We start from the raw sequence: 16,374 nt of genomic DNA, 5'->3' as shown, positions 1-16,374 counted from the left end.
AGTTATTATTTCATTTCCCAGCTGAATCATAGAATTATAGAATTGAAAGAGACCACAAGGGCCATCCAGTCCAACCCCTGACATGCAGGAACTCAGTCAAAGCATCCCCGACATTTGGCCATCCAGCCTCTGTCTTAGATTGCATGCCATGGGTAGGTTTACTCATATCTATTTTATTGTTTGTATGTACAGCACTGTGCAAATCTACAGCACTATATAAATAAAGCATAATAATAATAATAATAATAATAATAATAATAATAATAATAATAATAATGACTTCCAGGGAAAGAGACCACCACTTTCCGAGGGAGTGTGTTCCATTGTCAAACAGCCTTTACGGTCAGGAAGTTCCTCTGAATGTTGAGGTGGAATCTCTTTCCCTGCAGTTTGCATCTATTGTTCCGGGTCCTGTTCTCTGGAGCAGCAGAAAACAAGCTTGCTCCCTCCTCAATATGACATGAGGAAAAAGGCAACAAAGGTAGAACCTCCTAGATGTGAGCACCAGTTTCAGAAACCTTCCTGCAACTGATGTTTGCAGCTTTGTTTGAGGCATATCCTCCAGTACTGCTTGGGAGAAACTTCCCTGACCCTACTACCAGGAACTGGAGCGCCTGAGACTAGTAGTCAGAGCTCAACATGAGGGAGCCTGAAGATGGAGCAAAGCCAGGTTCTCTTGCTGGAGTGTCATCTAGGCTGCTGCCACACTGCAGAATCCATTTTATGGAATCCTGGGATTTGTAGTTTGTTGTGGCACCAGAGCTTAGGGTGGAACACACTTCTTCCTTGGATATTTTGGTGGAGTCTCCTTCCTTAGAGGTCTTTAAATGGAGGCTGGATGGCCATCTGTCAGGGATGCTTTGATGGAGAGTTCCTGCATGGCAGAATGGGGTTGGACTGGATGGCCCTTGCAGTCTCTTCCAACTCTATGATTCTAAACAAGGCTATATAAAACCAAAAATTCTATGAACCTATAAATCCGAGAATTCCATAGCATTGAGCCATGGCAGTTAAAGCAGTGTCAAACTGCATCAGTTGTGCAATGCAGATGCCACCCTAGAAGCCCTAAACCAGCACTACTGACACATGGGAATTACATGACATCATGGGACATGTTCACAACTGTATTGTCAGTAGCATGGCCACACTCCTTGATGCCAGCTGGCCCACAAAGGGTGAGTGGAGTAGGGAATTGACTGAGAATCTCAAACCAGTTGCCCACCTCCTCCTTAAATTGTGGTGGCAGGCTCCAAAAGATTTTGAGTATGTGTATACTATATCTAACAGAAGCTATGGGAATACCACTGAAAACAGCCACAGCAAGCAATCTATCATACTTTGGGTGTGAAATCATATCACACCTGGAGCTATGACAGTTAATGTTAAATAGTTTAGGGAAGTGTCAGTGTTCTGCATATAGTAATTTCACTCCGAAACTTCAGTCTTATTCTATAAGTAACAAGGAGAAAGAATTTCATCCAGAAATATATGTATAACCACCAAATGAGAAGAGAAACTTCAGATACTACCACTGAGTATATTTGCCTACAGAAAACCACAGGTGGAGGTAAAATAACCTAAGTGGTTGCAAGGAAAGGTAGAGGGAACTCTACTCCTCCCACCCAAAACAGTATAATAAGTACCTCTCTCCACTCAATACAGAAATCTCCAAAATGGTTTGCACTGCAAACAACTTAGTGGGCACACTGTGTTTACAACTGGTTTCACTTTGCCTGCTTCTTTGTTCAGGCATGAGCATGGCTCTGTCTCTCAAAAGTTATCCAGCGTAAACACTTTTGTTAAAAGGAGGCATTTGTAATACACTCCTGGGCAGCAAACATTTCCCAGGTCTGCAGCAAAGAATATACTTATGTATAAGTCTAGAAATTTAGGTCAAAAAATTGACCCAAAAAAAACTGAGTCAACTTATCCACGGGTCAATGCAAGTAATATATCTTAACTCTTCTTTAAAAGAAGGAACCATCCCCTGGTGAAAAGCAAGAGTATAATCTGTCCTGGAAGCACTTACCCTCTGTATTCTCTCATCCATCCAGCCTTAAGAGTAAGCACGTATGCCTGCTGGAATTTTGTAAGTTCCTTGACATTGCTTTACTTTGCTTCATCGTTCAGATCCTTTGCTATATGCCCCTAGGTTTTATCCTTGACTTATCCATGGGTCATAGCAAAATCCATAATTTTGCCCCCAAAATTTGCCCTCGACTTATACATGAGGTCGACTTATAGTCGAGTATATACAATAGTCATTTTTTTTCAATCCAGACATATATATGCATGTGCTCCACCTGTTTCTTTCTGGACATAGGTTGCATTTCACATGAAACATCATAGTTATTTACAAAGAATTTGACCTGTGCACATGTTGAAGAATTCCACAGCTTAAATACAATGCAGTCAGCCACTTCCTATCAACATACTTGGTGCCCTTTCTCCCCCATTGTAATTACTATTTGTAATTGATGATCTTAACCCATAGAGTAAAAAAAAACCACGTATGGAGCTCTCAGAAGGGTGGCATGCAGTGAAGTACAGCTCCAGAGTGGAAAAAGAGGCATGATTTAACACTAGACACTATGCCTTCCATACAAAAGATCTCAATCTCTGGCACTACCAGGCATTGAAGAGAAAGATCACTAGAGGGTTTGCTCAGTGGAGACAATGGTTGAGTTAGATGAACCAGTGTTATGACTTGGCATATATAAAGATAGGAAGCTTGTAGAAAAGGATTATCATTCAATATAATAAGCTATACAGGAATCCCTTTCGGACGAATTAAAATTTAAAATTTAAAAAACCTAACATAAACTTTCATGGTCTACTGCATTTGATAAAATAGAGTGAAATCCAGGAAAGTTTACGCTAGAAACCTATTCTTCTGAATTAATCTCAACGTTGCTATACACTTTAACCTATTTGGCAGTGATGGCCTTCCACTACTTCCCTCTTTCTAATCCATCAACTTGTTACCTTTCCTTCTTCCCTTCTCTATTACCTTTTCCTTAAAAAACTTTTCTTTTCCCCTCTCTTCGTCCCTTCCGTTCTTCTCTCCCTTTTCTCTCTCCTCCTTCTCTCTATTCTCTTTTGCCTTCGTTTTATTTTCAAATCCTCCCAATGGCTCTTTCTTTTTTAATTGACTAACTAACTAAAATAAATTAAAATATATATATTTTAATCGATTTTAGTTAGTTTGTTCCAATTACTGGGTATAAGGTAGCTTCTCAAAATACAGCAGGGGAAACCCAAGAATGATTCCTGGCTGAAAACAAGCTGTTTCTTTAATCCAAACATTCCAGTCTGTTTTGATTAAGCTCCTTCCAAAGTAGTTCAGTATCTCTTTTCCCCCTATTCATTTGATTGTCCATTTCAGACATCAGCTGAAAAATGTCCTGTTTCCCTTGGGGATCCTGATCCCTTGAGGTCATTTTCTTGGTTCTCCTTAGAGCTGAGAAGAGGGAGTGAACACTATTAATTAAAATCTTAGTGATATAGAGGTCAGATAAGTGGACTTCGGTATCGGAAATACAGAGGACCTCATCATGTAATAGTTTTCCACCTTACTCCAAAACCAAGCATTTCAAGGATTTTGAATGCTCTTGCCGTTGCTCATTGTTGTAAATTACCTTTTTGCAAGATCTCCAGATGCTCCCAAAGAATATCTCCGACAAAGTCCGGTGCCAATTCAAGGAAGCAGTCCTTGCCTAGAGCACATAGTGCAGCTCCATTCATGCAGAATTTCTGGAAGTCCACACCTTTCAGACTGAATTCATTCACTGCCCACATCACCCAGTCCCGCACATGGGTCTCAGTCCACTGTTGAGGGTCTGCACCAAAAAGCCACAAAATTTTAAAATTTGACTAATTTAAAAATAGCCATAATGCAAATTGTCTTACATTACTACTGTGTAGTACTTCATTGGGAAGAGTTGGATTAAAAGTCATCAACATCCTATACTAAATTAAGCTTTAGCACATCTCTTTCTGTATCTTTCTGACCTGTACACCATGATCTCTCCTCTTGACAATATTAAAAATGAGATGCAGACCTCTTCAAATGTACAGCTCATCATTATGGTAGCTACATATGAACTTTTTAGATAATATATATATTTAGTAACTTTTAGCTGTGGGAAGTAGAAGTAGAACCTTATTTAAAGGTCAGATTATAGAGACTATCAAGAGAAGATGGGTGTTGCCATTTTGTATTATCTTTGTCTGACACTAAAATGGTGAAGGGCCTGGAAACCATGTCCTATGAGGAATGACTTAGGGAGTTGGGGATGTTTAGCCTGGAGAAGAGAAGGTTAAGCGGTGACATGATAGACCTGTTTAAATATTTGAAGGGATGTCATATTGAGGAGGGAGCAAGCTTGTTTTCTGCTGCTCCAGAGAACAGGACCCGGAGCAATGGATGCAAGCTCCAGGAAAAGAGATTCCAGCTCAACATTAAGAGGAACTACGATTCTATGATTCTACGACACCATTTACTCACATGGCACTGAAACAAAATGCTGGATTAGATGGACCAGTAACATATCCCAACCAGGATTCTTATGTTAAGCAATTGCCCTTTTATTTTAAACTAGAGTTTAGAAAAGTTACTTTATGGACTACAGGTCCTAGAATCGTCCAGCTATTATGGGTGTATCCATGTTGCCTGGGGGATTCTGAGAGTTACTGCACAAAAAGTAACTTGTTGATATTCTCTTTTGAGCCCTTTTAACAATATGTCCATGCAACACATCCAAAAATACAGACACCTGCAAAAACAGGGTACCTAAAATGCCTTTCTTGGTATTTGCTCCCCAACTTGTAAGCTTATCAAACGGCACTCTGAGAAAGGGGAACAGAACAGAATAGGAGGGAACGGAATGGGGGGGGGGGACGTGTGTTATTGCATGGGAGAATGCCGCCGATGCCACCTGCAGACCCCAATCCATTCCCCAGCCATTCCAAGGCAGCTGAAATTGATGGACGGTTCAAAATTGTCCTTCAAAATCAGCTGCCATGGAATGGCTGGAGAACGGATTGGGGACCTCCAGCAGCATTGGCAGCATTCTCCCGTGTGATAACACATGTTTTCTCCCCATTCCCTTCTGTTCTGTTCCCATTCCTCAGAGTGCGTGGGATAAGTTTATTGGACTCTCCTTGTTAGAAAGGTTTCCAAAATTAATATTGACCATTTCCCGTTTCCATTTATTGTCCACTTCTGTGTTCATCACTAAGGAAAGCCTGACTGGCAAACAAAACTCTTTAAACTGCTACCTAGAGAATTACCTCAAGGGATTAGAATAGCCATGGGAAACAGAAAATTGATTTCTGATACAGAAAGATAAATAAAGTGATGTGCTAAAGCTTAATTTAGTATAAGATGCTGATTATTTTTAATCTAACTTTTCCTAATGAAGTATCTTTCTGACCTGTACACCAAAAGAGCACAGAAGTGAACACTTGCAGGTAAAATCAAAGTTGGTGAGTTGGTGAATCTGCTCCATATTCTACTTCAGACTTTAAAGGAGCAATCTAGAATACAGTACTGAGCAATGCCCCCCCCCCTCAATATACAAAATGGATTCACTGCCCCACTGACATGGAAAATATCAGTCACTACTGGTAGTATCAATTACACATTTAAACCATTACACATTTTGCAGGTGTTTTCTCTTAGCTGCACCTTCAGTATGGACTTGGGTAATGCTCTAGTTTACAAACAACAGCCTCTGTTTTTCTTATCACTAGAATCATAGAGTTGGAAGAGACCGCAAGGGCCATCCAATCCAACCCCAATCTGTCATGCACTACTACTACTATGTTGCAAACAGGTAGCTGGTTACTTTATTCTGATTGACAAAGTATGTCAAAGCAATCTCAGTCAATGGTCACCTCACAGGGGAAGTATTTCCTTTTCTTTGAAATACAATTACTCAGTTAATGTAGTAAAGCTTACATAATTGTTTGTTTGCAGTTACTTGAGTCAAGTTATAGCCCTACACATTCATGTCATTTACATCCTTTTGTTCTCTGAAAGGTAAATAATGCATCTTTCTTCATCAGCCCTGTCACAAATGCTGTTCATGAAATTGCAACAGAGAATAATTTCCAAATTGCTTTGTAATGCTTGATACAAATAAATAATGGAGAAGGTGTGCTATAACCTGTTCAACAAGCCCGCCAATCTGTTATCTATTTTGTATCAGGCCTCATTTGCAGTGCATCAGTTGTACCTTTGGGAATTCCCAATCGTTGCTGTTCTTTCGTGAAGCCGCTGAATGTGGCCTTTAATGCCTGTGACATCATTTCTTTGCTGCTTGGAGTTAACAAAGGCACATCCGCACATTCCATATCTGAAAGAGAGGAGTAGGAAACAGATATGTAAATAGGCTGAGTTGACACAGATGGTGAAAGGGTCACAGAGCTGCAAAGTCAATGCTGAGAATGGTGACAGTCACCATCCAGATGCCAAATCTTGAAAGACTTATGAGGACCACCATGTTTTTAACCCCATAAATGCTAGTGAACAGGCATATTTTACCTTTGCTATACATCTATATGTATTAATGCTTTAAAAATAGGAAGAATAATATCTTCTGCCTACTAGAGTTACTCATTATCAAAGGGAGATAAGTGCAAAGGTCTCAGCAAATCTGTTTTTGCTTTAGAGACCACTAATTCTGCAAAGCGGGGATGGGAATATACGTCTCCAGATGCTGTTACACTGCAATGACAAACAGCAAAGCCAGTGGTGAGGAATACTGAGAGGTGCACTTCAACAACATCTAGAGGGCCACATGATTCCCATCACTGTTGTAAATAAACATGGCCCCCCAAAAAAGATATGGGTATTTTTTTTAAAAAAAAAAACCAAATAAACAATATATTGGATGAATTACTTTGGTAGTATATTCTCACATTAAAGGTAAAGGTATTCCCCATTGACAAGGTTGGCAAGTTGTGTCCGACCATAAGGGACAGTAGTCATCTCCATTACTAAGCCGAAGAGCCAGCGTTGTCAGAGACTACTCTGTGATCGTGTGGCTGCACAGAACTCTGTTTACCTTCCCAGCAAAGTGGTACCTATTTATCTACTAGCATTCTTACATGCTTTTGAACTGCTAGGTTGGCAGAAGCTGGCACTAGTGACAGGAGCTCACTCTATCATGCGAGACCTGGGCCTTGAACTGCCAACCTGCCGATCTTGCAATCACCAGAGTAAGCATCTTAACCACTTGAGCCATTGCATTGCACTTTACTCCACTGATACAATAAACCCGATCAACTTGTGATCTTATGTGATGACTTGGGTAATCAAACCACCGTAATGTAATTAAAGATATGCTTTCTAACTAGACTTACCAACTGGAGGCCGGTAGCTTAAAAAAGCAAAGGAATTGTCAGTCTTTGATGGTAAAATAATAATTTTAAATAGTTTTTTGTGGGTTTTGGAGCAATGTGGCCACGTTCTAGAAGAGTTTATTCCTGATGTTTCACCAGCATCTGTGGCTGGCAACTTCAGAGAGTGCTTGCATGGAAGAGAGTGGGGTGTATATATACTGTGTGACCCTGGGCAGGGAGAAGTGATTTCCATGTTATTCTGTGTATTGTTCTGTTGTTGAACACTTCCTCTCAACTAATGGCCACTCAGTATATATATATCCAGCTCTCTTCTATGCCAATGTTCTCTGAAGATGCCAGCCACAGATGCTGGCGAAACGTCAAGAATAAACTCTTCTAGAACATGGCCACATAGCCTGAAAAACCCTCAAAAGACTAAGGATGCCGGACATGAAAGCCTTCAACTTCCCAATAATTTTAAAGTTTTTAAAATAAGATTTAATTTTGGAGATAGGGAGGATATACTCCTTTATTGTCAGAATATGCAACAATATTCCCTCTTTTTAAGATTTGTGAAAAAAAGAATTTTTTAGGTTGTAAAGTCAAAGGCTTTCATGGCCGGCATCCATAGTTTTTTGTGGGTTTTTCAGGCTATGTGGCCATGTTCTAGAAGAGTTTTGTGGCTGGCACATTCTCTGAAGAATGCCAGCCACAGATGCTGGCAAACATCAAAAAAACTCTGCTAGAACATGGCCACATAGCCAAAAAACCCACAAAAAACTAAAGATTTTTTTAGGATTTGCGGGGGTGAAATCAAGTTTTCCTTAAATGTTTTCTTCAGTAAGACGCAACAGATTTTGTGGTTGCCATCTCTTTGCAGGAAGAGTGTGGCTGAAGAAAATATTGTATACACACTTATACCATGTAGGAGAGTTTATTCAGATTACTGTAAGGGATTGCAATCACTTCCTAAAGACTGTCATTTGGATAGTTAGAAGGTTTTATTAGCAAGGCTCTAGAGAAATAAACACAGAACCAAGTCGTCTCTGCCATCCATCTTCTGCTTCAAGATAACAGCAAGAGAAAGTGTCCTGTACACTTTTCCCTTACCCTTAAGGAGCTTGTTGGGTTTTAATGATGGGCTTAGTGTGCTTCGAGGTTACAAGAGACCACCCAGAAACTGCTCTCCATCACCTTTGCAGTCTGGTTGGAGGGCAGCTGTGTTTCTCTCTGGCTTTGGGAGAGTGATTCAATGTGTGGATAGGGGGAGGAATCTACGAACAGAGAAAAGCACATGTGCACAATGGACCTCAAGTAAACCACACTCAAAAATAGATGTGCAGCCCAATGCTGTGCATGTGTAAGTCCCAGGAGCAGTTAATGCCTACTAAGTGGATGGAGTGGTGCCCAGCTTTCAGAAACAAAATGGCAACTGCATGTAAAGTAAAACCAGATCATTGACCAGCTAGTTTCCAAAATGGCCTTACTGTGCCGTATCGAACAATACTACAGACGAGAAAAGAGCGAGTGGCCTTTCTTTTATTAAGGGCAAAATTCCAAATTTCAAGAATCAAATGAAAGGAGGAGGAGGGGCAGAGGAGGAGAAAAAGAAGATGGGTACGCAAAGAACAAGAAGAGGAAGAAGGAGGTGGAAGAGGAAGGAGAGGAAGAAGAAGAGGAAGGGGATGACAAGAGAATCTGGAAAACATCAGCTATGGATAAAAATGGCACATCAATTAGTGGGCTAAATCCAATGTTACAAGAATGGATCCCACCCGACTCCATAGCAGCGATTTCTCATTCTATCCTCCTGTCAAGAGCTGTCTGTATGCCCCTTGTGTACAGTTTAGCTCCAGAGTCTCCCAACACTTCAGAGCAAATTTGGAGGGCATGGTTGGTGAGATTCCAGTCCTTTGCAGCATACGGATCTGTTTGTTGGATGAAAGACGTAACTGGACACAATCCTACTAAAGTGAATCTCTAAGTTAATAATTAAATGTGTAGCTCAAAGGTGCCGAATTCTATCTGTAAATGACTCATAACTCAAAAATACAACACACATTTTTTTTAAAAGTGCTATTGTACTGATGAAGGTTTCAGTCCTATACACATTTACATCAGAGTAGGTCTCCTTCAGCTCCATGGGACTCATTTCTGAATAGACATGTAAAGCTCTGGGAAGAACAGTGAATTCCTTTTCTTTCTTTCTTTCTTGGTCACAGGTGAGAATCATGAACGCATCCAGATGTTGTTGGAAAGCAGATTCCAGCATTCCCTAACCAACATAATCAATGGTGAGAAGTGCTTGGAGTTACAATCCAGCATCTGGGAGGCTATAAGATTCCCATCCATCTTATGTTTTCTCCCCAATCAAATTTCTATCTTTTAGTTTTATTGACTATTCTACTTTTCTTCCTAGAAGGTTTTTTTAAAACCTAAATAGTGCCCCACATAAAGAAAACTCTGTTATTTGGTCAAAAATATAACCAATTTCTAAAATAGCTCTTTTAGTGCCATAGGCAACAATTCATTTGTTTTCATGTTTTGACCTGAATCTTTCCCTGTTCCATTTCACTTCAAACGATAGAAAGTATTTGTTTCTTTTACACTGCACAACCAATGCCTGTTAAAGAAAAATAAAAAACAACTCTTGCTAAATTTTAGTTACAAAGAGAAATGTTAATGATTTTTTTTTTTGTATTACAGAGTCTATTAAAATGAAAATCTATGACTTGAGGGGAACATGCAAACCAACCCTGTATTTGTTCAATGGGAGTTACTCCCACATAAACATACATCAGATCAGATTGCACAATCTACCATTCCCGCTCAATACACATCAACATGCTTTTTTACATCCTTACATGATGAAGTTTTACAGTGCCACTATGGAAGTTCCATATCAGCTGCTACTATCCAAACCCACTCAATATTCCAAAGAGTTCAAATTCTACCTATGGTCATAACTAAAATTTAGAGTTACTGTTGCAACATGATTCTGCATCAGATAAGAGAGCAATTATATTGAGATCAAACAAGCCCAGGACAAGCAGGAAAGGGTTCAATGTTGACCTTGAAAGAGGAAGAAACAAAGCTGTGGTCGGGTTAGATTTGCTATGCTATTTCTCACATTACATGGCATGTATATGATATGGTCATACTCAACGAGCAGTCACTACAGCCATTCCTAACACCCTAACAAGTGTATCTGCATGATATGCATGGACATGGAAATGTGTTGGTTGCAGTTAAACAGGGGGCTCTTAGTATCTGCCTGGGTTTGGTTCCAGGACTCCCTGTGGATATCAAAATCAGTGGATGCTCAGATCCCATTAAATACAATAGCATAGTAATATTGTGATCCTTATACAAAATGACAAAATCAGGTTTTGCCTTTTGAAATTGATATACACTTGTCCTTCCATATTCACTAGGGTTAGGGGCACAAGACCCCCCGTGAATATGGAAAAACAAAAAATACCATGTTTTTACCTGAGAGGACACCTCTCTAGGAATCTCTAGGTCCTCCGGCGCAACTTGTGGTCAACGTCCAACACACACTAACCATAGAACTGTGCTGGAAGAGCTACAAAGGCCTAGGAGAGTAATCTCTCTAGGAATCTGTAGGTCCTCCAGTGCAACTCTGTGGTTGACGTCCGACAGACAATGACCATAGAACTGCACTAGAGGAGCTACACATGCCTAGTAGAGTATTCTCTCTAGGAATTTCTATGTCTTCCAGTGCAACTTTGAGTTAAAGGTGACCATAGAGCTGCACTGGAGGTCCTAGATATTCCTAGAAAGAACATATTAATCACATCTGTGAATAATCAAATCCATAAATATCAAGCCCGCAAATATGGAGCGATGAGTTTATTTTAAAACTATTTTCAAGCTATGGACGGTTGAGTCAGTGGATAAAGAATCTGTGGATATAGAGGGCTGACCATATGTTATATTTGATGTGTATGCTTAAAACACTCTTGGTGGACAACTAAAATACAGGGTTGGAATGAGCTTTAAAGACACAAAACTCATAACCTCCATCTGTCTCAATTTAGCAGAGACTGTCCCGGTTAATCTTCTATCACTTCATTTTTTCCCCAGCTGCTTTTAAAATGTCTTCATTTCTTGTTCTTCCTCCCTTTGTCTTCAGCTTACTTCCACTGCTGCAAACTGTGTTCAAAGTGCAAAAGTATTTTGCACTCAATTAAACTCAGCTGTAGGAGAGGACAGGAAGAGCTGGGAATCTTGCTCTTCCCAGTAGGCTTAGGCAAAAGAAAACTGCTGCAGTTTCTGCTAGTTTGTGTGTTCTTAGTCATTAATAACATTTACCATCTTGAACACCCTGATGTTGCTTGAGCACGTTTTTTGTGGCTCAGTTTTCACCTGTAAAATGTTGGACAGTATAATAACTGAGTGGATGAAGGCAGACTTCCCTGTCTACACTTTTCCATGCCAGACACATGATAATCTTCTATAGAAGACAAGGGAACCTATTGAATGGGGTTGTGGGGCAGGAGGGACCCAAAATGCTTGGGGAAAGCACCTAAAGGAAAGTAGATCCTGGATATAACCCACAGGTCAAGTGGCCACAAAACATTCTTTTCTAATTAGAATTCTAAGCCACAACAATTTATCAATGAAGCAGACATAAAGACGAGATTCTCCTCCCCTGACTCCCATATCCTAGTGGATTAGATTTCCAAATTTTTAATTGGAGGGGTGGAAGTGGTGAGGTATACACAATGTTGTAATATACTAGCAGCCAGTAAGGATATTTTTCTGTTCAGGCTTGCATATGTAAGCTATTTAAGCAAATAAGGAACTTTGCCAACTTTTGATCTTTAAACGATATTGGCTGATTCAAATCACTTACAGGCCTTTTGTTGAAGCAAATCAAGTTATATTCAAAACACACACAGATAAAATGGAGTTATAAGAGAGAACAATCTTCTCTCTCTACCTCTCTCAAGGTTCCATGGAATAAATGACCACCAGTGTCCACATCTTTCATTATAAAAGTGTCTATTCATGTTATTCCTCTTCAAACATTTCTTTGTGTTCTTACTCATCTAGCTACCTTAGACAGTAGCTAGGCCAAAATTGATGTCCGGTTGGTCACAGGAGGAGCAGACTGACCTGGCCACCTCCTCTATTTCTCCTCCTGTCTTAGGATCTGATAGATGGACTCTGAGGTCAAGGAACAAACTCACTGTTGACTTCAGCAGAAGCAAAATATCTCTCTACTCCTCTGCTGCCCCTCTCCTCCCCAAACCCATATACCTAACTCAAACTCGGGCTAGTCATGACAAGATGTCCAATGCATCACTGTCATGAGGGCTAAGAGAAACGCCATCTGTTTTGCAGACACCTGCACTCTCTGAAGGAAAGACAGAGCTTGGAAAAGCAAACTTTTGGACTAGAACTTCCAAACTCCTCCAGTCAGCATGGTCATGGCTGAAGAAAACTCAAAGAAAACTTGTTCTGGCCAATTTTGGAGCAAGAAGCATAAATCCCAGTAATTTTACAACTGCCACTCCATAATTTGTACACAGATGATGCTTAATGCTCACAAGGAAGAAAGCATATTGTCCATTGTGTCTACTAACTTAGTTCCATGCCACCTGTAGTTTCTGGGACCTTCCCCAAAATTGGCTGGGGTTGTAGCCAGAGACAGATGTTTGTTTTAATCTGTGACATGAAAATGTACTGAAATATATAGCAATAAACATAAACATGCATTCACATACGTCAAGGTAATGCTCTCAGCCTGAAATTCTTCCTCCTCATTCTGAACAAAGGGGCCAGGTCCTGAGAATGGAAAATCCTATACACAGGTAAGGGACATTGTATAGCATTTGGCCAGCATTCTTTCATAGCTGGAATCAACCCAGCCTATATCAGCCCTTGGTTTGGGGCTAGATCAGGCATTAGTTTATGAGTCATGAGAAGCCAGACAAATAAATGAAGGATGTTCCATGTCTCCCTCATGCAAATATAGCAGCAGCAGCAATACCAGCTAAGTTGGAGTTCTGTGTTTTAAATAAATACAGCTGAAGCTAGCAAACAAGAACTGCTCAAGACCTTTAATGGGAATAAAAGTGGTGGTACAAAGAAGAATGATGACATATATGCCACTGGAGACCCTTAAATTTTCCATATGACACTGGAGAACGTTTCACAGTTTGGTTCTTCTCACAGACAAAAAGGGGGCTTCAAATAGAAGGAGCCTTCTAGCCCCAGCCCTCCTGGTGGGACAGGCTGATGTATTCCCTTGTAGTCCACCTTCCCAGCCCCAGGTCTGTCTGGGGGTCTTGAGACAATCATGGCCCCCACCCCAGCAACTTGGCTTGCTCAGGACTGCGAGAGAGCTGAGTTCTCCAGGTGTTGTGTTTGGAGATGGTGGGGTGGCCTGTGGGGTTGGGGAGGGAGAGAATGTTTGAGCAAATAAACCCTGCTGAGCCCCCCATTTATTTAGGCAGGATTAGCTGAAATTTGTCTGCACTTTTGAACTGTTTTCGCAGAAGCCTGCCTCGCACTCCCACGCAGGAAGCAGGAGCCAAGATGAGCCTGATCCAATTAGAGCTCCCAGCATTTGCACAGTCAGGCCAGAGGGAGATGGGAGAAAAAGGAATGGCCAGATGTTCGGTTTTTAGAAAATAATAACAATAAGGAGTGCAACCTTTTTTCATTTGCCCTGGAGTGCCAATTGCTTCCTTTGCACCAGAAAACGGCCAGTGGTTTCAAATTGCCATGTTACATTGCTGCTGTTGCTAGTCCCCTTTCTTCATTATGTCTTTAGCAGCAATCTGATGCACACAGATTTGGCAGGTGACTTTGACATGAAGAAGGTAATAATTAAAATAATACCTAGCAGCCATTTACACAGAGCCTCACCTGGGTAATCCTTTCAATTCTTGCAAAGCTTAATTTCATTGTATTACATTTTGATCCCATCTTCTCTTCAACAAGGTTGGGGCTGCACACATGGCTATTTCCAGACTTCCAAAAGGTTACCTTTTGGACTACTACTCCCAGAATCCTACAGTTAACATGGCTTTCCTAAGCTCTGGCTCTATCTCCCTTTCCTCACAGAGTCTTTAAAACCAAAGCTTGGAACAGTTATCTTTTGGTGTACAAACTCCCAGACCAAAAGTTATTTTATGGCCTACAACTCCCATAATCCTTCAGCCAGCATGGTCAGTGGGTATGTTGGCTAGGGATATTTGTAGCTCTCTCTCTCTCTCTCTGTGTGTGTGTGTGTGTGTGTGTGTGTGTGTGTGTATGGCTATTTATCTCGCTGCAAATCTACCTCCAATTTTTAGAAAATTTGTCTCTTAAAATTGTTAATCTATTTTGTTGTTTAATTTTTATCTTTATTGCTTTTTAGCCATTATTTTTATAATTGGGGGAGGGTTGGGATAGGAGACTGTTTATAATTGTGAAATTTTATTTCTATTATATTTTATTGTTAGTCTGTCTTTTGTAATCCGCCTTGATTCCCTCAGGAAAAGGCAGAATATAAATTATTATTATTATTGTTATTATTATTATTATTATATCTTCTCAAAACAACCTTATAAGGTGGGTTGGGCTGCAACAGTCTTCTTACATCAAGAAGATGAATTATTAATTATGTTTAGTCTGTACAGTGGATACGAATACATGACCAATACATCAAGATATGGAATGTGGGTTCTGATACCTGCCTCACTGCAATGGATGCATGATCCCAAGTGTGTGCAGTATTCTGTGGGCAGACTGGACCTACCTGTGTATCCAAATGTTTACCCTTATGGGACTTTGGGGGTGAAGGTGGTACAAGGTATGCCTAGCTTGGAGGCAAGCATCCAGCCTCACTCTCTGATGGTGTGAGATCCTCAGAGGCTTTTGTCCACAGGGCATCCCACTTCTTTTACTCCAGCAGTTACAGCTGTTTATCAGTCAACAAACTGGTTAGCTGTTGTTTTGGACTCAATCCCATCAGGAGAGTAAACAATAAAAAGGTGTGGCCTTTTCTACTCCATACATTCATTGTAACTGAAGAGAAGGGTATAAATACTCCAAATAAATAATGTTGCTGCACATGTTACTGTCTAAAACACCTAGAAGGAACCAGGTTGGTGAAGGCAGAGGGAGTATATATTGTGCAGGGAGATAAGACCTACAACTGACTGTAAGACGGACTGCTTCCCTCCAGCCTGTTCTAATGTCTAGGTCAGCATGCTTTTGAACTTGATTGTAGGTACAGAATAGTCTCCAACATGCAGACAAATGCACAAATATCCAGGCACAAAACATCTATGCTGCCAAGTGAGCAAAGCATCTTGTTCCAGATTTTCTTCCTCACATACTTTTCAGTATTTCACAGCTAAAAACCAAGACAAATGTGGCCAAGTAACAAAGACTATGGCCAAGATGGCAACAGTTATAAATGAAGAATGTGCCATCTAAAAGAAGATGTTGCAGTTTGCTTTTGCTTGAATCTAAAGGGAAGGACTAGATTCTCCTCCCTGTTCTCTTCTCTCCCTCTGACTACAAACTACTGTACATTTGAACATTGAACTCTGTTTGCAGTAACTTAAGAAAGCCGAGGACAGATGGAGAAGAAGAGGGAGAAACTGGGACGTTTTAAAGGCAGCTGAAAATGTGGGGCAACAGTGGTTTAATTGGAATTGTCCCTGTCTAATCAGAACAGTTGGAAGGTATGGCCACAGCTTTTGACACACCAACCTAGCTTATTCACACACAAACCTAGCTTAACACCAACACATGTGCACCCAAATGAAATATAGGGCCCGAACAGACAGGCCAAAATAAAGCTGCTTTGGGTCACTTTAGAGGTATGCTGTTTAAATGATGCATGCATCCTAAGAGGCCAGAAGCCGTGCCAAAACCATGCTCCAGTCCTAAGGACTGGCACACAGCTTTGGTGCAGCTTCTGGACTCTTAAGATGCGTGTGTCATTTAAACACCATACTGTACCTCCAAAGTGACCCGAAGCAGCTTTATTTTGGCCTGTCT

The 16,374-nt window shown here is 40.6% G+C and overlaps 2 protein-coding genes across 3 annotated transcripts in view; one reads left to right on the top strand and one right to left on the bottom strand.

Annotated features, from left to right (window-relative positions):
- FLI1 (Fli-1 proto-oncogene, ETS transcription factor) overlaps positions 1–16,374 on the top strand; it is a 782,157-nt gene that overhangs the window by 418,654 nt on the left and 347,129 nt on the right. The window lies entirely within an intron of this gene.
- The window catches only part of ETS1 (ETS proto-oncogene 1, transcription factor), a 146,905-nt gene that overhangs the window by 29,688 nt on the left and 100,843 nt on the right, over positions 1–16,374 (bottom strand). For both annotated transcript variants that reach the window (XM_042475292.1, XM_042475293.1), the window contains 2 exons: positions 6,240–6,359; positions 3,639–3,839 (listed from right to left, as the gene is read on the bottom strand). In XM_042475292.1, the coding sequence (XP_042331226.1) occupies positions 3,639–3,839; positions 6,240–6,359 (321 nt within the window). The remainder of the gene's footprint in view (positions 1–3,638; positions 3,840–6,239; positions 6,360–16,374) is intronic.

This window comes from Sceloporus undulatus, chromosome 6 (genome assembly GCF_019175285.1).
Source record: "Sceloporus undulatus isolate JIND9_A2432 ecotype Alabama chromosome 6, SceUnd_v1.1, whole genome shotgun sequence".
NCBI lineage: Eukaryota > Metazoa > Chordata > Lepidosauria > Squamata > Phrynosomatidae > Sceloporus > Sceloporus undulatus.
Note: the sequence above shows the minus strand (reverse complement) of the source record. Positions and strands in the feature narration are given on the sequence as shown.